The sequence below is a fragment of the Corapipo altera genome, unplaced genomic scaffold (genome assembly GCF_003945725.1).
Source record: "Corapipo altera isolate COAL_440 unplaced genomic scaffold, ASM394572v1 61411, whole genome shotgun sequence".
Taxonomy (NCBI): domain Eukaryota; kingdom Metazoa; phylum Chordata; class Aves; order Passeriformes; family Pipridae; genus Corapipo; species Corapipo altera.
The window spans coordinates 22,793,753-22,821,324 of record NW_020884875.1 but is presented as its reverse complement, the minus strand read 5'-3'; the positions used below and the strand labels follow the sequence as shown (position 1 = coordinate 22,821,324).

The window sequence follows — 27,572 nt, the reverse complement described above, 5'->3', positions numbered from 1 at the left end:
CTGCACTCTGAAAACAAGTAAGGTTTATGAAGCGATCAGAATAGAAGACAAAAATGTTAACCTGTTTAGGTAAGATAAAGGTTAAACTTATCTCTATACAGAAAATATTACTCAAGTTAGTGAAACTGGAGAACCAAGGTCAGGCGAAAACTGACAGCTACTTGAAGAAGAGAGTAGAAATGATACAGACCAGACTTCAAAGGAAGAGCTGGTGCAAGACGGAGTACTGCTACTTATCACAGTAAGTATTATCACAATACCTGGATCTTGCCACACAGGTTATAACATCAGATATACAAGAGGTATTTTAACAGGATTTACTTGATATACTGCGCAATTCCATTGAATCGCCAAGGATTTTCAACTATATTTTTTTACAGTGGTACACCATGAATAGAATCTGATTTTAGCACCTAACTAAACAAATTAGTCTACTTAGGAACTCCTTATTCATCAACATTTGACTTATAGACAGCATCTTAATTTTCAAAAAAATCTTTCTGCAGAGGAACGGTACTCAGCAAAAATCTTACTTGAAATATGCATGCATATTCTTTTTATCCAGGCAAGGAACTAGGTATTTAGCTTTATTAGCTAAATACTATTATTATTATTATTTAGAGAGAAGTTACATATTAACATTCTTTTCACATGCAGTACAATTGTGCAAGTGCTAATGAATATTCATGGCAACTAACACTGAAGCTGTCATCTTATTCAACAATGAATGAAGTTATCATAATACTTGCTAATGGGTGATTTTGCCCATTACAGTTACTTTTGAGAACAGAATACCTTTTACTTTCCCTTTTTTTTAATGTTTTACGAACTTGGGAAAACAGGCAAACACCCAAGGTCTGAGAACTGCCACGTAGAGTGACTTCTTATCAGATGACAACAGAAAGAAGATATAATGCACAAGTATTTAAGTTACTAAATTTCAATCACCAGTTGAAAGTTATTCTTGAAGAGACAACTATATATGCCTTCTTTTTATATGTAGTGTATCAAAATATCATTGTTCTTTACTTTGGATGCTACCACACTTGCCCAAACATATCTGAAAGGAGCTCACCTCTACAGAGACCCAAGAAAAGTAGAAAACTGGATCTATTTCATGGTTTAATAAGTTATAGTCTTGTTTGAAAGTAGGTATATAGTAGATATATGCTAAATTAATAACATCATAGAATCATAAAATATCCTGAGTTGGCATTGATCAACAATGATCATCCAGTTCAACTCCTGGCCCTGCACAGGGTCAGTCCCAAGAATCACAGCATGTGCCTCAGAGTTTTGTCCAAACACTTCTTGAGCTGTGTCAGGCTTGGTGCGGTGACCACTTCCCTGGGGAGCCTGTTCCAGTGTCCAACCACCCTCTGGGTGAAGAACTTTTTCCTTATATCTAACCTAAACCTCACCTGACACAATTTCAGGCCATTCCCTCAGATGCTATGTATTCAAGACAGATACATACTGAATAGACTATATTTCTTAATTATGTGGTGAATATTTCAGAAAAATAAATAATATTTACATTTCAAATATTAAATTTTAAAACACATGTTAGTGTATTCAGTGAAACTTTTTACTGATTTAGTATGACGAAGTGATCTGTCTGACACCACCAAGACAGTATTGTTGCATGATGCGCTATAGCAGTTTGTTAAGTATTTAGCCGAAATAAGGAAATAATGCTTTCAATTTTGCAATATAGAGGCTTCCTTATTCAATATTTCTAAAATAAAAAGTATGTGCATATGGAAAATTATGTACTTCACACTGATCAACAGACACGAATTATTATATTAAATGTGTTGGGAATTTTTTTGCTGCAGAGTAGTCTGATATAAAACTAAGCACTTTTTCTTAGGAACAAGTATATGGCAGCCATATATAGAAAGATAAAAATTATTGAAGTCTTCGTAAGTCTGGGAGAGAGACCCTGATTCTTTCTCCATATTTAGACCAGTTCAGACCTGACACCAGACCACTGCAGGAACTACAAAGATTGTTCAAGAAAACGGAATGCACCAAAGATCAGCCCTCGCTTAATCTTTTACATTTTTCTTTCAATCAAAATTACCTTTATTTAGGTGAACACTCAAAGAAAATCAAAATTCAAACCTTTACAAATGTCTTGAATTCTTCTACTTTGTCACTGGTGAGCAGCAACTTCTTCTGTACTGTTTCCAAAGCCTCTGCACTCTGTTTAGCCAAGCTATGTAGTTGATCAGATGCAGCAGTCTCAAATTTAGTCATAGCACATTCAGTCTCAATCATTTTGCTCTCTAGTTTGGTAAGCTTGAGATCCTGAAATGCATCCGCAGAGACACAACAATGCTATGATAAAAGCTGATAAGGAGTTAGGGTAGATCACAAATGTATGAACAAACGAACCTCCCACATCATGATTAACATCACAGAATATTCCACTTGCAACACATAAAACGTAATTTAAGGGCAAAAAGTAATCTCATTTTCAGTCATTATGTACACGTTTCAGTATCTAAATTTTAGAGATGTGACTGAATCAGATGAGAGAAAAATGTTACTATTATTCTGCTCTTTTCTCCCTTTCTGTATTTAAAAAGTCTAAGCCGATGACCTTGCAACTTTTCATTCGAAAGAAAGGTATGAAAAAGTTCCACAGTGCAGCCATCACAACTCTAATTATACCTTTTTCTCCAACTCATCTTTAGCCTTGTGATACATCTGCTCATACTGAGACTTCTCTTTCGTAGCTACATTAAGTCTTTTTTTCAGTGAGTGAATGGAAGTTTTTTTGCCTGAACAGTCTTCAGCCAGTGCCTTTACCTGAAATAATGAAAGGCCAAGAGCATTGACTATCAAGATGTATAACTAAAAAATTAAAATAAAATAAAAACTAAGCCTACCTATATTACATTAACATACTTTTGCTATATAATTTTATTGAAATACTTTTTTCGGAAATTACAGTATTTAATAAATCTCTACGGCTGATCCAGTAGAGATCAGTTTGCACACAATCTTTTAACATGAGTTTTCACTTGTATTAAGTCAAAACTTACTGTTTGTTTATATATATTTTATATATATCTGCAGAACTGTTTGTTTATATATATTTTAGAGTTACAGTACTTGTAAAAGGGAGCCATCCACAACTGCTACTCATTTCTTTTGTTAGAGGTAAAAACATAATTCAATCAAGAAAACAACTGTCTACATGTTAGTAGTCTGTAGAGCTTCCTAGATAATTATTATCTAATGCAAACACTGATTTGGGGTAAAATGAAAAAGACCAGTGCTCCTGATAGTATTAATAGATCATTCAGCACTCCTGATAGTATTAATCACAAAGTTTTCCTGACAATATCAAGTAACAGGGAATTTCTTTGATCTTTTGCTGAAGATAATGTAAAATTTATCAAGCTGATTTTCCACCTGGAATAATCAAAATAATGCATGGGATTTGACTCTCTGGAAATGCAGTGCTTAAAATACTCAAAGAAGAGCATTAAATCACATCATTCCATTCCAAATCTTTTACCTAAAACCAAAACCACGTATTTCTCTCATGTCATACTTTAGCTTCCTTGTTTACTTATGCTCTCACTTTCTGGCTGTGGTTTTCCTAATAACACCTTATCTTTGGCACGTAAGGTAAGACAGTAGCTCTCTTTAGAGCTGAAAGTGCTATATGACTGCAAGTAGAGATAATGTTTGTGATATTCAGCAAGCACACACATTCTAGGCAAACACAAGCAAATTAGTAAATTGTTTATTTCTATTTTGGGATTGCAAGAGGTATAATTTCACAGACAAACAAACATCACAGTCTTTTTCTGGCATTAAAGACCGAAGTCCAGTATATCAGCTGGATAACATAGAAATATGCCAAAGCATATACAAGTTCTCCTATCTTCAGTGAAATCATCCTAAAATCGTCCAGGATAAAATAATTTGCTATAGAAGTCAAGCATTACCTACACAGATACAATTACATTAAGCTAAGAACTGTGAATCATTCATAACACTGCAGTAGAAAACAGATTAACATATTAAAGCATTTAACTACTATAGCGAGGAAAGATGCATGAACTTCATTAGCATATGTCATGTAAAATCACCCTTGTTTCAGGTCTCCTAAATTTTATGAACTTACAGTGTATAAAACTAAATCCCACTACTTACAGCATATTCTTGCAACTGTGTGTTCTGAATACTTTAATATTTAATTACAACTCTAATGAAGATACATTAAATTATGCTGGATTCATTCAAGCTATCACCATATACTGATTTCATACAAATCATAGTGGAGGGACACACTTAAATGAACTATTTCTTGTTTGCTTAAAGCAATATGTTGATTTAATATGTATAGTGTGTTGAAATAACTTCCATAAATCCACTGGCTTCTGTTTTTCCTAAAACTAGGAATTGCAAGAAAGAAATACCTTTCTCTCAAGACTTTCCAATGTTTCATTTGAGGTTTTCTCATTTTCTTGACTTGCTTTCAGATGAGACTTTAGGTCTTCTATCAAATGTCTTTTCATAGTAAAGTCCCTCTCCAATCGAGAAATTCTACAAGGGAAGAAGTCAGACTCATGACACTCAGAAAATTTTCTTAATATGCAACTAATGCAGAAGACAAACTATTATTCCTGTAGCTTTAAAATACTTTTTCAAACAATAGCTGATGCAATTCTTGCAATTTCCCCCATTCTCAAATACCAAACCCAGTTTCAAACTCTTATTAAACAGACCTATTTCTAAACATGCAATATATTTGTGATTTGCTTTTTGCTTGCTGAACTGAAATCACAGTAATTCTTAAACTATTATCAAAAAAGACAAAAGAAACCTGCTGAGCAGGCAAAACTTAATAATTAAATTCCTTTGATGTCTCAAGCAATCATTCAGACACTATTTTGTATAAAATTATTTTCAAAAGAAAGTGAAATGGGGAACTCTCCTTTCATCCAACTAATATACAGAAATAGATGAAAAACCTCTATGCCTATATGTCAGATGAGATAAAATGCAAAACCTAGAAATAGCATCAGCATTTGTCAGAAAATTCTCTGATAAATAAAAAAGAAAGTCTCACGTACCACAAACTAATCTGTTCAATGAGAATGCCTTATACAGTACTTCCACGATCATGATACAAATTAATATTGTAAATATAAACATAATCAATACCTGAATATGTTCAGACATCTGGATTTTTTTCTAATGAAAGTAAAAAGATTGATGGCAATATGTTCAGGAATACAACATAGTTAATACAATGTCAATACCATATTAAAAAACCACCCAGGAAAATAGTGCACCTAAAATTTTCTTCAATCTGTTTCACCCTAATACTAATGATGTTATTTTGTTGACTATATATTACAGCTTATAGAAACCATGACATCCAATAAGTATTTTGAATTTAAAATCTTACATTGGAAAAATTCATTTTCATTTTAAAACAGAAAATAAACAATGCACACAATATAACCATTTTAAGTGCTGTCTATTTTGCACATGAACTAATTTCAGATAAGTAAACTGCATTCTTTCTACAATTAAAAAAATTAGAATTGTTAGAGGAGTTAAATTCTGGACAGACAAAAAATTCATAGATACATAAATAGCTTTTTTATACTTTTTATAGTAATATCATTGAATAACAGATTTATATCAGTTAAGGTAGGTAGAATAAAAATCTCAGTTGCATACTTGACAATCTGTGAATTTAAAAATGAGTAGTAAACCTTAATCATTTCAAATAGAAACAAATACAACTGTCTTTTTGAACTTTTTTAATGAAGATAAGAGTAGTTATTTAATCTTATTTAAGCATCTGAACCTTGACATGTCTCTTAGCCCCTAGGCAAAGAATTACTGAATTTGAAAGACTGTGTTTAACAGTGCTGAGGAATTCATTTTGACTTACATCAAGGATAAAAATTCTACTCTGGAGTCTGAGTTTTGATTTAAGTTATTCTTACTGCAATACAGATACTGTAGTTAGTTAGTCTCTTATCAGTTTACAACTCTAGCATGTACTGCTGCAGTTTCTAAAAAAACCCCTGTACCAGTCTGCAACACTGCAATAAAAAGAGTATAACAGTCTCTTAAAAATCTAAGAATGCTAGACACTGTAGCAATTTTACAGCTGTCACTGGGTGGCACCAAACACAATGGATAGAAAAGTGACCATACTTCGCTTGTAGTTCCCGAATCCGTTCTTCTTTTTCCTGGACTTCGTTTTTTAGGGACTTAATGGTGGTCGATTGCTTAGTGACTTCATTATTCGAATTCTGTATTGAAAAATATTAAAATATAAATAAAGTAGACTGAATATGATAGCAATCAACAGGCAATTTGGAAATAATGAGTCGAGTAAACTTTCATGTATTTTATGAAAGTTCTTAGAAATTAACTGGTGCAAAAGGAGCATTCTTACTTTCTAGAAACACTTAAGTAGAAGCACATTCCTTGGAAAATATGATAAAAAATGAGTACTTTTCCATTGTTCTAATCATGTATGATAAATGTATGTTCCCCAGGGCACCTGCAAGCCCAGTGCACCTATAACGACTGTATTTTCTCTTGGATGACATAGATGAAAAGGTAACAGAAAAGAAAACTGGATCTTTATTTGAACTACATCTTTGAATGGTATAGTTCTACAGCACAAGGGGCCTACATCTACATAGTAAGAATGTCCAATAATTCCTTTCCTGTGCTTTTACAAATAAAAGACAACCTACAAGACTGGTTGTTTTTTTGTCACTTGAAATTCAAAGCACAAGACAGAGACATTTCCATTTGCCTGTACTAACACAAATTCTACATTTCAGTAACAAGCAGGTATGATCCTAATATTCAGGCATATGTAATTCAAGTGAAGGAGAATTATGCAGTTGTTGGCCATTCCTCATTGCATACAGTAATAAGAAAAAAAGTGCCTCAATTGCTCCATGCAAATACACATCATCTACCCAAGATTTAAATACAGAATAAAAGAATCAGTGTACAGAAATAAAAATATGAAATTTAACTAAGTAGCCATCTTAGTAACTGAGTATTTGCATTGACTGCCGTTGCTGAAAATGGCACATCAAACACATTGCATAGAGAGATTTCAGAACTCCAAAAGGTGTTGCCAAAAGATACATACATGTTAAGCATAAGCACAACATATATGTGTGCATCTACGCATAGAGGTTCAGAAGCTGTACAACAGCTTTTTATTCACTATGTATAAACAACAAGCAAACAGATCAGATGCCGTAAACAAAGATACTTCAGGAGAATTTCTCTGCTCAGTGCAGACTGGTAATGCCTATTAACATTAATGGGAGTATTGTACATAACTCTGTGCCTCTCAAGGGGAGTATATATTCTTGTGTGCATTGTTAGATGTAAAATATTGTTCTTAATAACTTGTCTAGTCTATTTAGTATTATTATAATGTGAGGTATAACCAGATAATTGTTAAAATGATGTATGCTAGCAGAATATTCCTGAGTTTCCTGAGACCTGTTTGTGGAGGTTGAGCTTCATTAATGTAGAGCACAGCACCCTGTTACACAGTTACACACAAGATGTGAACTTGAACACTTAGGTGGGCCTCTGCACGTGCTCAAAGCCAGAGACATGATTGTGGTATTTCGCTTTCAAACTCACCACTCACGCTTAAAACATTTCTTTCTATTGGCAAAGATACCAGGAGCCATTACATACAACATAAACAAACACTGCAAAGATAGTTCTGAGGAAAAAAACCTAAACAACAAAACCAGGTACTTTGATATTTTAAGCTATAAGGAAAGCTTTTGCTGCTTACACATTCAGATATTTCAGAGAATAACTTTGTATCTCCTTTTTAAGTAAGATAGATAGTCTGGAACAATAGTTTTATTCCAGCCAAACAACTTTTGCCAAATTCTTCTCTAAAAAATGACTTGTAGAGCTTAAATTAGCCTTAAATAAAGTTAGGAATTTTAGATACTTTATTGAAGCAGCTCTTGAGGCCCTTACAGTCAAAACTCTCATCCAATTCAGAAAGCAGTGAATTTACTCTATTACTCAGCATTTGGGATCACAGACTATTTTCACCCTAAATACCATTTTGCATATATGGTATATTGTTTCATCAAAAATCACAAAATCACAGAATAGTCTAGCTGGAAAGGACCCACAGGGATCACCAAGTCCAACTCTTAAGTGAATGTATGGGTGTAATATATTTTGAAAAAGGAATTAAAAGTCTTGCTAGTATTTTGACATCAGATTTACTGATGCTTGCTAAACGTTTCCTTTCCTACAGAAACGAAAAAGCCTTGTATTTTTCTGCTATTTATTTTGCTGTTCAAATGTAGCAGACAAATAAAGTAGGCTTCTAGCATGGGTGTTACTCTCAAACTGTTAAAAAAAATAAATCCCTCTTTTTTTATTTTTCTTACTTGCATAGAGCAATTGACTATTAGGTTTCTGGATAATGAAGATACTCATCTGAAAGGTACAACCCTAATTAACAGAAATTACCACTCACCAGCAACAGAAGCAGATTAGTCAATCCTAAATGTAAAAACAATAGTCAAGAAGTCAGTATGTATGGTTTCAAGATCTCTTTCTCATAATTAAAGTAGGTCAATTTATGTGCCTTTGCATGGCTGCTCCCTGCTGGTCTCATGTCTTTATCAATATGACCTACCTTTACTAATCCTTGAATTTAGATGTTATGCATCCAGTGTGGTATAGCCAAGATCTGTAATACCATGATTGCCATCAAGAGCTTAGAGATCTGAGCATTACCAACATTTGTGCATTAGCACAGCTAATCCAGTATTTAGGGCCAGCAATGTTGCCCATGTAACATGGCCTTTTCTTCTACCTGATCCCTTGGTAGACGTCTTGCTACCCTGCCCTTTCTTCTAGCAGCAAGAAACTGTACTATTTTGACCTTTTTTCTTTCCTCTACTAGTTAACAGAAAATGATAGGAAAAAACAACTTTAGGACGTTCTGTTGCACATATATTTCCTCCAGTGAGAAGAGGAAAAGAATTAATATGTTTGAGCCAGGCCACCTGCTGAGAAAGCTTTCAGAAAAACACAGTCCAGTATCTACATCATTCACATGTAACAGAATCACAAGAGACTGAAAAATGACATAATGAATAAATTAGTATTTTCCTACCAGCTAATCTACAAAAATACAAATTTAAAACAATAAGTGTTTCTTTGAAGACAAAACCAACAGTGACATATAGGTAGCATAACACTGTAACATAAGCTGCCCCATCAGCTCAAATTCTTTGCTCCCCTTTCACAGATAGCTATTGCTTTTCTCTTTGTTAAAGGAAGAAAGGAATCAACACAATACTCACTGAACTAATTCCACAGCACCTTACAACCAGATGTATTTAATTATTCTGTGAAAATCCAGCAAGATGCCCTGTCTTGCCTATTTGATCTGCAAAAATTATTTTAATTGTAACTTTTACTTCTCCTGCTTATGAGTACATTTCTACTTACCATCAAAGGCAGTCTAATACTTCAGTTGCTAATCACTGGCTAAGATATATAAATGATAGGCACATGTGGGTATAAGTATGTCTGCTTGACCCAGTTATGAACTACTGTTCATACAAATTATCCTCAGTGCTAGATAATATGTTCTGTCACCTTTAGTTTGCACTGCAGCTGTTTCATCTCTAAATCAATGTTCTTTGAAGGAGCTGGTGTGGCTTTACTCTTGCCAGCAGTTTGAGACAGGTGTTCTCTCAACTTTAATTTTCCTTGTAAATCTTCCTTCTCCTGTTGCCACTTGGCCAGGTTGGAGGTCAACATCTGTTTTACAAACAGAAAAAACAATCACAGTTTCATCCTAAAAATATTTCTGCTTGATCATATGAGATGCTTCTCCAGTCCAAAATTCAACAGAAATGAAACAGTATATATTGTCTGTAAATATATTGCATAATTGTTGGTTGAATTCTCTAGTACAGGCAAAGATCAAACTCAGCAGGAAAAAGAAGTTTTTTAAAAGGCAAAATAATTCAATTTTGACTGAATGTATTTACTGGTTTTACCATGACAAGCAAAAATCATCATTAAAAAGACCTGTAACAGTGGTTACTGGTGAAACCTGTTTACCTAGAGGCTCTCTGGCATTCAGCAATTATTTCTACACAGAACATGAAGAAATACCAAGTTGTCTCAGACACCAGTGCATATTAAAAGTGGTTAAATGTCAAATCCGTTCTAATGGTGACCACTGTAAGCTCACCTGAATTGCTGGGTTGACAACTGCTATAAAACATATACTCTTCTCTTGGCTTTTGTTTTGATATTTGTAGGGCTTGTAGAGGTTAAAGTAAAGTGTACCAGCTGCACTAAATATCTTCTGGTTGGCTGGTCTTTACTCGTGTGTTATTTCATCCCTTTCACATACATGCACCATAGCCAGAGAACCACATATTCCATAACCTTGACTCTAGGGCTGAAGTACTTAAGTGCTAAAAGACAAGCTGGAGCAGGACAGGATAACAGATGTTAGTTGTTTATTCCACTGGGTAGGTCTTACCACCCTATACTGCAGCCAAAATGCTTCTCATTTAGCAACATAAATGCTAAGTCCAATTAGCAGACAAGCCTTGTTAGGGATTTAGTTCAAATAAATATCATGAAAACAAACTCTCACTTGATCGACAACCAACAAGATTTATTCAATCTTTGTACCAATATATTTCATGGAACTCCTTATACAGCTAATGTTTTAAGTAATTGTTTAATTTAAATAATGTCGAATGTTTGTTCTGCAAAAAGGGAACTGAAATAATCTCCATGCTAGTGGTTAGCTTTCACAAAACTGTTCTGCGGGAAGCCAACAGTGGCCCAAGAACTCTCTGCTCCTTAAAAGGGTAACTACAGTACTATCTTATTATTCCAAGGAAGACTGTAATACAGTAATTTAACATAAGGAACAATTGTACAAAATGAAAACCCTTCTGTTGTAAAGAATTCTGACCAGAAATCAGAGAAGATATGACAGCCTGAAATGACTAAATGTGTGTTTGATTATATACTGGTACAAAAAAAAAAGGGTGAAAGAAAGTTAAAGATAGTATTCTCTTTCCAAGTTGCTTACTATTTAACTAAAAAATCAGATCTTATACTGTTTAATGGTATTAGAAAAAACTTTTCATGTATATGTATTTACCTACGCATACACTCCCTGATAACGCTGAATAACCTGATAACCTGAAGATCACATATATCCAAATAAAAGAAAAACTACTTATAGTCATATTTATTCCTATTAAGAATGACAAGAGAATACTTGTAGATTTTGCATTAGCTTAAAAAAAATACCATGGGTATGAGAAACTGCATTCTGTATTTAAGGTTAAAACTCTTAACAGTATTTCTTCCGCATTCATTAAAAAAGTTTATTAAAGTCAATGGACATTTTACATATGTATCTGAGGTAAGCATTGTTCTTAGTAAAGGGGTTGACCTTGCCATTCCCTTCTGTGTCTGCTGTCATTATTGAAAAAGAAATAGATAGTGTCAATGTATTTTTGAATTGATTATTCCTCAATATGATATACTATTCCCATAATTAATACATTCTCAGATTAAAAGACAAAATGAAAGCTACTTCAATAAGCACAGTCAGTAGTAGTACAGAAAGACATAGTATAGAAAAATATAAGGATTATGTTAATTTGTCAAGTATAACCAATATTTCTACATGCAGAATTTCATGATTCAGTGTCTCTATAATAAATTATTCATAAAAAGAAAAGCAAGAAGAAAAAAACATAGCTAGATCAATATCTCTGTTTAAAACTAGAAATGCCCCCATATCTGCCCAAGAGAGCTTGTGACTCTCAGAAGTTTCTTAGGCTACTGCTGCTGCCAATATGCATCAGTTCTAAAATGTCCTGATTGCACTGGCCACATTCTCAAAAATTATAGCAAATATATTGAAAAGAGATAAGACCTTCATGGGATGAGTGATAAAGAGGACAGCTGGTTGTAGAATTTATTTACAGATGTAGAAAAAAAAGGAATTAAAATAAGAATCTACATAAATTCAGAAACAGTATCAGAATGACAGAGGTGAAGTGAAAGTAACATATGTACAAGGCAAACACCCTCAGCTTGCAAAAGCAGGCAAACATGCAATTGCAATCAGAGATATCAAAGAGGTTGTCTCTTAACACATCTGTTGACAATGTAAATATGCTACAGCACTGCTAATTCTATTCCATTACTCTTCTATTCACAATATATTGAACGGCTATGTGAAAATCCTATATCAATCTATGTGCAACATGAAAAACAGCCCCCATGCCCTAGGAAAATATTTATGCCTAAAAGATATTCCTTGCATTTACTTACTTAAGAAGCAAGTTCATTACCCTGCTGATCCTCACCACTTGCTACATTTTAGGTCAAGCCTTTTGTTATTTTTTCTTTTTTAGACACAGTGGAAGTTCTGTGTGTGTGCTACCATGCATGCAAATCCTGAGTGACAGAGTAAAAAGAATTTACTCCAGGGGAAGAGGTCACCCGGATGAAAGGCAGAATCTTAAACACCAGCTAGACCAGATGTTGATAAAGGCAGGCTACTGCTGTTCCTCTACAATGTAGAGGCCTTTGTCTGCTGCACCTCCTCCAGAGTATTTTGGCTTAACAGATGTTTATAGGTTCAATATTTTAACATCCATCTATCTTAATCTCCTTGCTCCTGGTATACCCATGACACTCTGTTCTGCTGTTCACAAAGGAATAAGTGATGAAATCTCAGTTTCTATGTACTCAGTGTAACACCTCCACTGACTCAGCAAGGCTTTTTACCATAAATGCTCTCTTAGAAAGACAGCCGTGTGGAAGGCCAAATGGATTAACATAGGAAGTTCCTGGAATGGCCTATTGCTCCTTGGCATCACAACCACCCTGTGAGGGCCTTTGAACTCAGTTTACAGCAGTCACCCTCCTACTGCAACTGGTACGTATGAAAATAGAATTTCTGTTAGTAGTGGTTGACTGCATTGCCACTGTTGTAACACAATCCCATGCATTTATATTTGCAAAATACATCATATAGAAAATATTTCTAAGCAAAATTATAAAACAGAATGTAAATCAGGTATTCGTGAAACCCTTTCTAAGCAATGACATAAACTTGCTTTACTACCAATTTTGTAATCCAAATATAGCTAATATACTCAGATGTGTAAAAATCCTATTTGCTACAAAGCTTCCCATCCTAAAATCCTGGCACAAGAAAACATTGCAAGAACTGTAAAAAAACTGAGGTTAACACACTCCTTTTCTCTAAGACCTCTTGCTACAGTAGGCAATAAAATAAATTTGCTATATGCACAGATCCTATACCAGGTTCTATATTAAGATTTAACACTTTTTATCAAAGGTTTACAGAGAACTCTGTTTTCTCGCAGTTTTAGCTTGATGGTGAAAAACAACAAAATAAGAAGTACTTGTTGTACACATAAAACAAGAAAGAACTTTTCAAATCACACTTGGAGGCACAGAGTTTGGTATTTATGACTTTACCCACTCTATTAAATGTTACTATAACATAACGATAAACATATTTACAATATCCAAGACAAATTTATTATGTCAACCCCATTAAACTTGCTCTTTTTTTGTTCTCTTGAATCAAAACTTTCCTCTGCCTGATGAAAAAAAAAAGCTAAAATTAATAAAGATGGTATGTAGCTGAAAATATGAAAAGATATATACCAGACTAAAAAGCTAACTGTGCTGCATACTTAATGTGATCATATAGAGAAAAGGCAAATAAGTCCAAATACTCAATCAAAGTTCTTCTCATGCAAGTGCTGTAAGTGGTTGATTACTTAGTATTCTAGACATGAAGACAAAATATCAAACAGAAGTCTTTGGTGATTTAATATCCTAACCCTAAACTGAAACAAAGACAAACTTCTAAAATGTAGAACATATTTGTCATCTACTCTCCTGAAATTTTAGTAAAATCTACCAAACCACTTAGTTGTAATTTTTTTTCAGCAAAACACAGTTATCAGCAGCCGACTATGTCACAAAACGTCAAATAAATGAAGGTAATATAGAGGACTTTTTGCCAGTGCTTTAGCTAGTTGTTAGACTTCAGTAGCCTTTAGAGACCATTAAGTACCCTTTGGCTAATTGGCCAATAGTAGATTAATCCTCTTTTTATTCTAGCAGCACTATTTTAACAGCCTTTGCACTCAGTCGTGTACTATCTGAATGACAAAATAATATTGTGCATGAATAATAAGCAGAAAAGCTAAATTAACATTTCATGTTTCACATGTCATACCTATGTGTCAGGGAAAAGAACTCTCTTTTAAAGCCACTGACATTCAACTTTTTTAAACAATCTGGTGTTGATATCTTACTGAAGTGAATCTTCCTAATTATTGCTAATAGCCTATCAAGGAAAAAAAAAACCCTTTCCTTGAAGTGCAGTTGTCTGATATAGATGAACACAGCTCCAAAGTGCATAGTAAAGACAGGCATGACACTTGAGGTGTGCTACATTATTATGAGGTCATACTAAATATGGTTTGCAATGAACAAAGCAGCTTTTAAGGATGTTTAACGCACTGAAAATGTCAATCTCTCATGAAGTGTTTAAATTAGTTCCCAGAAGAGAAATACAGACATCGGCCTGTAGATAAGAGGTATATTTCTCATCTCAAGTATTTTACTAAAGAAAAACATTTGTCCTATTGATAATGGTAACAGAATTGCAGTTCATCCGCTTTATAAAAGCAGTGTTTACATTGCTGTTATCTACAGAATTGCCTTTTCACACATACAAATTATAAATTCAGCTATTATTGGGAAAACAGTTGTAATCACTAACAAAAACTCCTGTCAAAGACTCTGAGTGTCTTCTTAACCATGTGCTAGTACTGATCAATCATTTATAAATGGTTATGTACTGTATAGCACTTCATAAACAAGGGCTTTACTTGTAATTTTAATTCAGCTATTTTATAGTTAACTTACAGCTAAATTTATTCTACAATGTATAAAAGCCTAGCATTGCAACATCTGGCTATGGCAATTTATGAAATAATAAAAAAAGAAAATCCATAAAATCAGTCCAGATAGGTACTTTTGTCTTTCTCTTTTTATAAAATATATATATACATATATATACATATATATATATATATGATCATCATCATCACAAAGATAAAGACCAGAATACATAAATCTACTCTAGAGAAATACACAACACTCATGTATGAAGGAACTGGAGTAATATATTCGGGGTCCAATTCTCCAAGAAATCATCTGCTCCTCTAAACAACAGACAAGTTTGAGTACAGAACCGTGCATTGTGCAACCAGTGATCTTTCAAATAAATTACAGAAAATAAGAAATAACTTATTAATAATATAAGTAACAGTTTTTAATATTATGAAAATGCTTCTGAAACATGTCATCTGTACAATGGTTACACCAATTCAAAGGTAAAGGTTCTAACCTTCAGCAATTCTATTTTAGCCTTCATTTTCTATCACTTTCATTTCATGTCATGTCTCTGTACAAGTAAACATTGCCGTATCCCATGCCTAATTTCTGTATATATTAACACTAGGTTGCTTTCATACTAAAGCAGATGCAGCACTCCATCTCTCCTTGCAAATTTCAAAGGAATACAAAGACTATTAACTATTTATTTAACATTACTTATGTAAGTAGTTTCATTATGATCAATTATATGACCACAACTATGTGATTTAATTTTTGTAGTGACAGACTTTCCAATATGGAGATGCAAACTGCTAGAATATACAGATGTGCAATACATTGCCTCTAAGGCCTTAACATTTCCAGGTAAAAATTACAGAACTTTAAAAATTAATACTTCTTAAAAATAAAAATATTCAGTATTACACTATATTGTACTATATGTTACATATTTAGTTTAGATTATTTGAAGCATTAATATCTATCAGACCCAACACAGTACATGAAAATGTTTTACTACAAATAAATTAAAAATGACAATATAAACAGAGACGTTTCACAACACTTTGCCCCATCTGAAAATATCTCAACATTATAGGAAGCCAGTTGTGAAGATATGGTTGAAGTCCAAACCCAATGTTTTCATGTACCCACCATTGCTATTTAAATAAATACTAGTTAAGTTGGGTATTCCAATACCTCACGTGCCTGTGCACATTAAGTATTGCTATATACAAGCAAAGACTTCCAGCTGATGCATAAAATTTACCTCAAGATTTCCATGGCTTTGTACTTACTAGGGAATTTTCAATACAAGACATGGAATCCATGTGATCTTTTGTAGTTAGGACCAGGTTTTACTGCACAATCTTCTTCAGGGCTACACAGTATTTATCAGATTTTCATCAAACACAAGAGTTGGGGCAAACTCAAAAAGCTAGAAATTTGAATTTTTCATCTAGGGTCAGGGATAGTGCTTGCCATATTCCCCCTGCTTAATCTTAACACATCTAAGCACTGCAAATGAACTACTTGCATGAGAGCCAGTCAGGGAATTCCACAATCCCTACAACTCATTACGAATTTAACAGCAGCAATACTAAGTATTCATATGTTTCAGATAACACATATAAATATGCTGCACTAAAACTCATTGGGGGAAAAAATTAATAATGCTTCCATCTGTTTTCTGTATAACTCACATAAAAGAGAGAGAAACCAAAATGAAAATGCTATTTTAAATACTGTTTTTAAACTTTCTTTGATTTACCCAGTTACTTCCAAAGCATACAGCTCTATAGCTTTAAAACTTAAAGTTATTTTTAAGAGAATATATAAGCAAAAAAAGAAACAAAACAGCTGAAAAAATGGTGAAATGTTAATTTAACCTCTCCTCATTTCCATCTGTTTTAGAGTAAACCATTTTCAACTGAAATATTTTTGCTTCTCAAATATAAGTGGGCAGGAAATCTGTGCTTGTAGGGAAAGCTGTTCCATCTCCCATACTCCTCTTTATATATCATTTTCCTTTTTTTTTTTAATCTCATATTTTCAACTGTTAAAGAGCATTCTCTTCCATTTTATTTTGAGGAAGTGATAGAACTGTTTTAAGACAAAAATTACTAAAATGTAGGTTATAGTTATTGTTAGAAGTTGGTTGCAATATTCAAGGAACAAAATTTGTACAGATAGCTCTATGCTTAATTTTATACAATTATTTAAGAATTTCACCTGTAACTGCTTCAAATATCAACAGAAGATAAAAAAAGATCCTCAGAAGGTTGTTTGGTTTTTTGGTTTTTTAACATAGACAGCTGTGTAAAAGCAAAACATTTTAAATATGAACTGTATTAACAAACATAGATAATGGTAAAGGTCTATGTTCTCATAGAGCAGGAGAAATATAGAAATAAACAACAAAGAGTTGGGAAAAAAGTGTTAAGCACCTGGAATTCTCCTAGTCATACAAAGGTGACATTATACAAATATTTATTTATTATTTACATTTTTATGTAAGAAAATAAAAACATACTGCTAGCCACTTCTGAGAAGTATGAGAAAGCTGATGACAGACATTGTAGGGAGGATGCAAACACAGGAATATTTTTCAAAACAATGAACTGCATTTAAAAATTACCACTACAATGTACTGCATATAAATTAAGGTGGTAATTCATCCCTGGATTCCTGTAAATGAACCCCAACAGTCTTATCTTTAATTTGTAATTTATGTTATCATTGGAACTCTTGCTAAAATTACAGGCATAAATGAACAGTTTTGGGTAAAATACATTGCATTAATAAAATGCATTACTTATTAAATACCTGAAGAGATCATCACAAGAAAAAGCCATGTTTTCAGTCTAATGTATAAAGTGAAATATACATTCCCTTTATCATTATGATCATCAATACTATGACTCACTTGGGCAATTAATTATTTTCATATACATGAACAGTTTGTGGACAACACTGTATTTGCACCTAATCCCTGTAATTCTACATCCCAGCTTGAAACAGACCTAGAGCTGCTGTCCCTTAGCATTTCCCTCATTCTCTTCTGCCTGCTTCACCAAGATAAGAGTATAGACAAAATCATACCTTTCTCTTTGGTGTACATAATACTCTAAACACCACAGGACCACATTTGAATCTGCAAATGAACTGAAAACTGTGGACAGTTTGGCCACCAAAAAGTAAATCCTTTTCCAGTGCCTGTGAATCTTGTGAGACTTGTTATGGCTAGTCATACAGTCATACACTACTGAGAAAGGAACTGAAGCTCTTGGCACATTAGGAATCAAAGGTAGCATGGAGTGATGCAAAATAAATCTGAACATCACACAAGCTACAGGAACAGTCCATGATTACCTTATTAATTCCCAATTAAGCTTTAGGAGAGCAAATCATATTGTGCAAAACATTAGCAAGAAAGCACAATCTTCTACCTTCTCTAGCAGCAACTGAGTCCATGAGGTTCAGGCACTTTAGGTAAATGAATATGGTGGAAAATCTAAAAAACTCCTCCCATTATGTTACAGAAACAGTAAATCAGTAGGGATGCCATAGAATCCTGTAAAACAGCACTCATTGTCTGCAACAATGTGGGGGGGGGGGGGGGGTCTAAGGTACATTAAAATTAGAACAATCCCAAGGAGGGAACGCTGTAGAGAATTTTTTTTAAAAAGGAATCTCAGGTGTAGTTCCCTGTCTCAGAAGTACTCTTAGTTGTAACACTTCTCTACTGTTGTTGAAGGTGCCTTAGCTCTTGACTCCTATTCGTTTATGCCTAGGTAGAAAGACAAAAAAAAAAAAAAGAAAGATATCTTGGTGTGGGACAAGTAAGAAAATAGCGTCTAACAGGAAACCGGTGCTTTGCAGAAGACATAACAGTTCTGAACTGGTGAAACTGAAGATTCCTCTTCCAAAATCCAGAAGAGTTCAGAAGAACTCTAGCATATGTTTATTTCTGACACTGTTCCCTGAAGGACAAGATGCGGGAACTATTGTTACGGTTCTGCTTTCTGATCATTGATAAACCTTACTAGAAACCAAGCAGTAACAAGCTGCACGGAAGAAAAGGTGAACTTTGTGTCCAAGGAGTAGAAATTTCCAAGGACTAGCTGCTAGCTCCATTGCTCAAACCCTTCAGTATTAAGATATGCTAGTTATTTACAAAAAAAAAAGGCTTTTCATTAGAGAATAAATAGACAATTCCTGAATACTTTGGTGTAACTGCAGAGAAGATTCTCCTGGTAGCCTTCTGCAGTTCTTTAGTGCCCTCAGAGAGAAAATTTGCCTTATACATATATATATGGTCTTTTCTGAAAAATGAAATCCATTCTCCTTAATTGATATAGAAGCACAAATTGACCACTAGCTGTTTTAAATAATCTTTTATGCCTGAGGAGGTATTACACTCCTTCAGTCTTTACCATTAATCTGTTATTTTATGTATTTCATTAATTATAGACATTCAATCTTTTCTCATAGTCAGTATGTTCAAAACTTACTAAAATTCTTGTTCCTTTCTTCCAATATGTTTATTTTGTATGTGGTTTCCAAACCAAGATACGATATTGCACAGAGTGCCTTGACACTGCTAAGTAGTACAACAAATGTCCTCTTTAATAAATAATGCCTGACAAGCTGGCAATGGTTCTGCTATGAAGAACAATAGTTTGACAAGCTGGTGGCCTTCATGCTATGAAGTTCCATCATCGTGTTTCTAACAACAGTATTTGTTCAGCCTGTGGATCTTTGCAAAATAAACACACGTATCCACAAGGCAAAACCCCCACAAAACCAAGGAAACTAAACAAAAACCAATCAAACAAAAAAGTCACAACTTGACCTGAAATCCAACGAACTAAAATATTGATTTTTTTCCGCACCTTACTGAGTTTGCATCTCGCATATGTTAACCTTGTAATGGGAGAGATAACATGTAAAAATAAATGCATCAAATTTATTGATGCAAATATTTTTTCATGACCAACAACAAGTTTTCTCCCCTAGGTTTTCCATATTTTTATGTATAAACATTGGAAAAACCTCTGAAAAAGCAGAGAGCAAGAACATTTCAGTGGTCATTCATTAGTGATATTGCAAGTAAATTTTGATTTTGTCTTGTGGGATTCAAACTAAAGAAATTATCTTAGAGAAATAAAAGAAAATCCTTGTTATATTTGGAAAAAAATCCCAAGACTGCCAAACTCAAAACTATCACTTCAATAAAACCTGTTTCTTCTTACTTTAACTAATAACTGATTTTTAAATCAAATATGTAGATACTTTTTAAACAATTTTAATGTTTCAAATTGAAAAATGTTTGCAAATATAAAAATATTTTTTTTCCTTAAGGGCTAACTTTAAAATTGTTACTGCTATAACTGCTTTAGAAAGACAAAAAAAAAATCAGGCAGCGCAGCTTTTTGTGTCTTTTTTATATTTCAAAACAATTTTTTTTAATGAGAAGGTGCTACAGCCATTTGCAGATAACAGATAATAGTGTTTCTATTGCTGAAACACTACCTATAAAAATGTCTGGAAAAGCGACATTTGACCCTTTACAAATAGATAAATAGTATATGGAAGTGTGCTTTTTAATTATATATTTTAGTTTTCAATATTTTTTATATTACATGCTTTTGATACTAGCAAAAATGTGCAGCCTTTTTCAATCATAATTTTTAAAGAAAGAAAACATGTAATTACCAGTATTTTGACAATTTTATCTGTAAAAACAGTCACACACCCTTTCTGACCACTGCTGCTTACTGAGATCTTAATGACAAACATGAATTGCTGCACATCTCTACATGCAAAGGGAAGCAAGAAAACTTAAAATTCTTCAGAAGATCTAAGCAGAGTTTCCTGCTTGCAGCTGTACAGGATTCAGCATTTCACTAGAAACAAAAGCAATGTTTAGATCACTTTCATTGACTTAAAATCTTGTTCTCCCAAGTGACTTAAAAACCTGAGAAAAACAGCAGTATGACTACACTACATGGTGTTCCTAGTGCTAATCACACTTTCTTCAACACCTAACGCAAAACATAGACATTGTTTTAACAAATACCACTTGGCTGACCAAGAAGATAGGATGAAGGAATAAGAGAGTCAAGTACAATTCCTCATGGATTCTCAGCTTGGATCCTGGTTTTTTGCACAGTTTACCTTATGAACATGATCCGAGTGACATTTCACAAATTCCTGGATAAATGTTGCTACGCTCTGCCAGCAGAGAGACTGGCTGTGTCATGCACAGATCAATAACAGAACTGTATTTCATAGCCTCAAAATCAAAAGTGCTTCATCTGGCAAAAGCCATGGCCCTTGAGGATCTGATATATATATAAAATGAATACTGTACACAGGATGACTACCACAAAAGCTGCTAGTGTAAAGACTAGTCTAGAGCTACACAGTTGAGTATATGTAAATAAGAAAATATTTATTTGTATATATAAACAAGTTTTTCACTCCTACTTATGAAGAGTATAGCAAATATCATAAACCAGCACCTGAATAATAAAAATAAATTTAAACTTTTATGATTCCTGACAAGGAAATAAACACAGGACAATGCAATATTCACAAACTTTGGAGGAATTTACAAGAAAATGAAAGTATGTTTTGAGCTGTACTCAAAAATATATGTGATAGTGGTCTGCAATAGAATACACTCTAAGCTGTAGTAATGCCTTCCTATCAAAATTATGTTCATTGAAAACATGCTTTTATCTTTTTTCAGAGTAACTACTCAAAGTAGACTTCCCTAAAAAAACAATTGAAATTTATGTCTCTGACTGCTTAGTTTTATTTATGATTATCCAACTTTGGTAAAAGAACTTGTAAAATTTATATCTTCAGGTAAGTGCAGCACCTATAGATTCTTAATTGAAATTACTTTCTATCAGAATGCCTTTCCCTCAGTTTTCTGTGGTAAATTTAAATTTTTTCTGCCAAAATTTATATTACAAACAATACTTTGAAAAATAAGTATTTTTAATCTTTTGAAGCCAAGCCTTTGACAAAATATCTCAGCTTTAGTCTTTTATCAAGATTTTGACTAAAAAAAAAGATTAATCTACCTCTATGCCTCCAACTGAAATGAAAAGCTTTTGCCTTTAAAAATGTCGTTACTACCTCACAGAAAAACTGTTTCTTTATGCTCAACCCTACAGGTGGAATATGAAAGAAATATTTAAAAAAAAATCATAATTTATCTTTTTCTCTTCTGCATTTTCCTTACCAAGTTACATATTACCTAAATTAATGAGCTTTAGTCTTCTCTCAGCTCTGCAATTAGCAACGTTAAACGGTTGTACAGGGCTAATGTATTCTAAATTCTGTGTACATTACACCACAATAGCTATTTTTTCTTCTCTGCGTGTCTTCTGCTCAAGACTACTTCTCTTTAAATGTTGCTGTTGCATACTGTGGAATATGCATTTCCTTTGAGTTACTTCCTTTATTACAATATCTATTTTCTACACTCCATATGTATATGTCTTGAGCGGTGATATTTTCCTCCCCTGCCTCATAATTTCTCTTCCTTATAACCTGATGTTTGAACGTCATTATAACACTCTTCCTTGTCTAAGGTACATCCTTATAAAACAGTAGTTTGACATATCTTAAATTCATTGTCCATGTTTACATCTCTTTTCCACAGCACTACTAAACCCATTTTGGCACTCATTACAAAAATACTGTTGCCCAGCTGTGCTCTATGAAGTACATGCATTTCTTCCATCAGTTCTTCAGATAAATGAACAGTGTTACTGAAGTTGAGAACATACCTTTCTGTTTATATTTCTCATTAATTCAGCTCATGCCATTAAACACATCCTCTCTCTTCCTGCAATTTTTTTCATGCTTCCTACAAAACAGACATATTTTTTTTATTCCCCTAAGAAAGACTCTGCCCACTGCTAACCACAAGCAACTGATTTCTCTAATTCTTCCTTTTTATTGTCCAATATCACTGCAGTTCTCTGACTCAAACTGGCAATGATCAATTACAGTCACATAGAAAATACAGATCTCGTATTTGGTATGATTCTATCTTATTTGAGTCCTTGGATATTTTTTCAATCTTCCTTTGCTAGACTGCAGACTCCGCAAGATTTCTTTTTCCTAGATATTTAACTTGAGTTACCTGTTAATCTCCTCTCTGAAAATCACACATTGTTCTCTGGAATGGTATATTTTCAAATCCTTCTCATAAGTCTTCAAATGTTTTTTACTTTCTATAATTTCTTTCTTGGATTCTGTGTATTAGAACTGCACAGAGTACTCTGTGAGTAGTCAAATCATGCCAAGGAAAAGGAAACATATTGTCTCTGCTCCTATTGTATAGAATCCAGTTTATACATTCAAGGTCTGCACTAGTGTTATTCACAACGACAATAGGAGTTCACAGTCAGCTCATTACCTACTAGGACTCTCATTTTTCTTTAGAGTCCTAGTTCCCAGGAGACAGCCATTCAGCCTCACTCAATGTGAACTCGAGCGATGTATTGGTTTTCATTATGATGTAATGATTTCCTCATTAAAAACACCGTGAGGTCATAATGATCTATACTTTTCAATCAGACTCTGGTGGATGATTGAAAGCTTAGACTAGTTGTCAATGACTGAAGATATCCTCTTGCACTGGTTTGGATTTTTCACATTGCCACTAATTTTTAAAAAAATGAGTGAAAGATTTTACCTCTGAAACAAACTGCAAAAAGAATGTTGTTTATTTCATAGTATATCTAGACAGAAGATATGTGTAAGGTGTAAACCATTATCTTAGGGAAAAAAATAATGTTATCATTCACGTGAAGGATCAACTGAAAAATTAATTTCATGGTATATGAGATTCTGAGCTAGTGAAAATGATGAAGTGGTACTTATATGCACCAATTTAACCTTACGGCATGAACTGAGACATTGAGTCTACACTGTGTTCCATGTAGCAGTGCTTAGCTCCAATTCAAATACTAAGTAATACCAAGTACGATGGAAATAATTTTTGGAATTTTATTTCCTATTTACATTTCAATAAGCAGTGACTTACACAGGGGCACACAACAAAAATGAGTGTATGTGCTTATAAAACTTCTGATACTTTCAGGTCATAGAACCATTTTTGCAATCCCGTGACCTTGCTCATCCAACTTCTTAGAAAATCCAACTTCTCAAATAAAGAACTGTCTCTTACCAATTCTCCTAGTATATGTATCTATCTTGCTAAACATACTGAGCACTTTCTTCCACCAATCTTATGTTCCATATCTTCACAATCGGGGAAATTTAGGACAGGAATTTAGGACAGGAGCAAAGGAAAGAGAAATAAGGTAAAAGAAGGTAAGAGAATCAACTCATTTAATGTTCACAATATAAAGGAATATAAAATTATCTCCCCAATTTCCTGTAAGTCTTGAAAACTTTTCATAATAACACAATCAAGAATACATTTATCTAGGCTGGGAAAGAGATAAAAGAGAGACTGTTAGGTAAGAATTAATCATGAAACAAGTGGAGAGAATTCAAACTTCCAAGGTAGGATATATGGCTGATGGAAACACATGGCAGCTATATCTTGCATGTTGTTGCACAGTCTATCAGAATACTTCCTCTATTGTCATTCCTTCCCTGAAAGTTCAAAGCATGAAAGAACTTCTCACTATAGAGTGATCTCACCATAGAGTGATATGCAAGACTAGAGCCAGTAAAACTTAGTTTTATGACCACAACCAGGATGTTTTGAAATTTCATTAAATTCAGTGAAAATAAGCACATGTGTGAAGTGATTAGTAAATCACTTTCATACTTAATAGCAGTAGTTACTAATAATGCATAATTCATGGACCACTCTAGTGAACAAACCTAAGAGTACTAGTCCAGTTGCAACCCAAACTGGTTTTCTGTGATGATCTATTAGAAAACCAGACTTGCAGAGCTGAAATATAATCTCTTGGCAACATATAAATAATTATTCCCAAATCAATTAACTTTTTTTGCATGAGATTTAAGGGTGAATAAATATTCTCGGACAAAACCCTATTACCCATAGAACACTTTACATTGTAGAGAAGGTTCAAGAACGCAGTCAAGCTTTATGCTTCACTTTAATTGATGAGCAGATGTCACTGAATTCAATGAAGACATTCCTGTGAGCACAAAAGGAAATCCTATTATGATAGTATTTGTTGAGCTTTTGCAGATCTCAAATTGTACTGTATTCAGGAAATTTTTAGGGAAAAAATGCAAATTAAGTTCAGTTTTGATTAGTGGGGTTTTTTTCCTAATAATAACATAAGATTCAGTGCACAAGGAAAGTTTGGTCAAATTACAGGGAAGGTGAAAAAAATAAGCTACAAATCGATAACATAAAAATTACAGGATGATATCTGTCAGGGTTTACTTCAATGTATTTAAAAGTATGTTGTATATTCTATATATATGTTCTATTACTATAATAGACTATCAGATAAACATGTTAGATATGTGTACTACCTCTGTTTGGTAACATTACAAAAACATGCTAATTCTTTTGATACATGTTCTTTCTTCTAATATAGAAAAATACATTTTAAGATTTCTAAATGATACAGCAATACAAATTGTGCTTATTGTAAGTATATTCTCTGAATTTCATGTAGTCTCCGAAATTTCTTTTTTATAACATATTTTTCTAGAATTTACCTATCTCTAAGTTATTTCATTTTGACAGGAGTATAAGTCCAGTATAGTTCTAGTTCATGCCAACTGTTCTCTCTAATTTATGAATGAGACTTATTTCCTACATGCAATGTGTTTCAAATGTTGTTCATCAATAATGCAACAGGTCTATTGTAATTTTTCTTCAGAGATCAATATAAATGCAAAAGATATTTTGCTTTATTTTTGTTTTGTAATGACAGCACAGTTTCACCATAAATATATATTACAGAGTAGTTCTGCTAACGAAACTGACTTTCAGGATGCTGTAAGCAATGCAGCAAAATATAAAAATAATAAAAAAAAGTTTGGAGTAGAAGTATTTTAAAAGGTCAGTTACATCCATGTTTACCTTTAGCAAGTCCTTATTTTATTTCCAAGTCAACTTCAGCAGCAATCAGTGGTCAGAGGAAATATTACACGGAGATTTCTCCATTTAGTAACCAAACAGAACAAACGTATTTAACTAAGTGATTGTGTTTTACTCTAGGCAGAATTTTGGAGTAGGACTTGAAAGATGTGAATTCTAGTCTCAGAGAGTCACAGAGCATTTTCTTTCTCTGTTTTCAGCCTTTATAAGTGTGACTGCATAGCCTGATTTTTGAGTTATTAGGTTCAGCAAAGTTTTAATAAACCTACAACATAGAAAAACCTATTCACAGATTCATAAATCATAGAATCAGATGGGTTGGAAAGGACCTCTGAGATCATCAAGTCCAACCCTTGATCCACTACCACCACAGTTGCTAGACCATGGCACTAAGTGCCACATCCAGCCTCATCTTAAAAACCTCCAGGGATGGAGAATCCACCACTTTCCTGGGCAGCCCATTCCAATGGCTGATTACCCTCTCTGTAAAGAATTTCTTTCTAATGTCTAACCTAAACCTCCCCTGGTGCAGCTTAAGACCATGCCCTCTTGTTCCACTGTTGATTGCTTGGGAGAAGAGACCAACCCCCACCTGGCTACAACCTCCTTTCAGGTAGTTGTAGAGAGCGATGAGGTCTCCCCCGAGCCTCCTCTTCTCAAGGCTAAACAACTCCAGCTCCCTCAGCCTCTCCTCATAGGACTTGTGCTCCAGTCCCTTCACCAGCCTTGTTGCTCTTCTCTGCACCTGCTCCAGCACCTCAACATCTTTCCTAAACTGAGGGGCCCAGAACTGGACACAGTACTCCAGGTGAGGCCTCACCGCGCTGAGTACAGGGGCAGAATCACTTCCCTGGTCCTGCTGGCCACACTGTTCCTGATCCAGGCCAGGATGCCATTGACCTTCTTGGTCACATGGGTACACTGCTGGCTCATGTTCAGCTTCCTGTCAATCCAAACTCCCAGGTCCTTTTCTGCCTGGTTGTTCTCCAGCCACTCTGTTCCCAGCCTGTAGTGCTGCAGGGAGCTGTTGTGACCAAAATGCAGGACCCGGTTCTTGGCCTTGTTGAACCTCACCCCGTTGTAACCAGCCCAACTCTCCAGCCTGTCCAGGTCCCTCTGCAGAGCCCTCCTGCCTTCCAGCAGGTCGACACTCCCTCCCAACTTGGTGTCGTCTGCGAATTTGCTAATGATGGACTCAATCCTCTCATTCTGCTCAATATTGTTGATTCAAGGCCTTCAGAAATTACAAGTAGGGCCCAAAAATAGAACTTAAATTACACAAAACTGAAGTTTGAAGTACATTACAGACAATTTTTCCTGCCTACAGATAATGTCACTGCTCAGGTCTGAAACAACGCGGCAAGCCTTTCTGTCAAGAACACATGGATTGGTGGTGTGTTTTGAGCTTTTAATTATCTACTGTGTCTGCAAACAAGTCTCTTCAAGGCCTGTAAAACATATTTGCAAGGGT

General features: G+C 34.1%; 1 protein-coding gene across 19 annotated transcripts in view; it reads right to left on the bottom strand.

The window, feature by feature from the left end:
- CNTLN (centlein) overlaps window positions 1-27,572 on the bottom strand; it is a 265,942-nt gene that overhangs the window by 30,297 nt on the left and 208,073 nt on the right. For all 19 annotated transcript variants that reach the window (XM_027634384.1, XM_027634388.1, XM_027634379.1 and 16 more), the window contains 5 exons: window positions 9,673-9,837; window positions 6,202-6,299; window positions 4,443-4,569; window positions 2,680-2,817; window positions 2,128-2,313 (listed from right to left, as the gene is read on the bottom strand). In XM_027634384.1, the coding sequence (XP_027490185.1) occupies window positions 2,128-2,313; window positions 2,680-2,817; window positions 4,443-4,569; window positions 6,202-6,299; window positions 9,673-9,837 (714 nt within the window). The remainder of the gene's footprint in view (window positions 1-2,127; window positions 2,314-2,679; window positions 2,818-4,442; window positions 4,570-6,201; window positions 6,300-9,672; window positions 9,838-27,572) is intronic.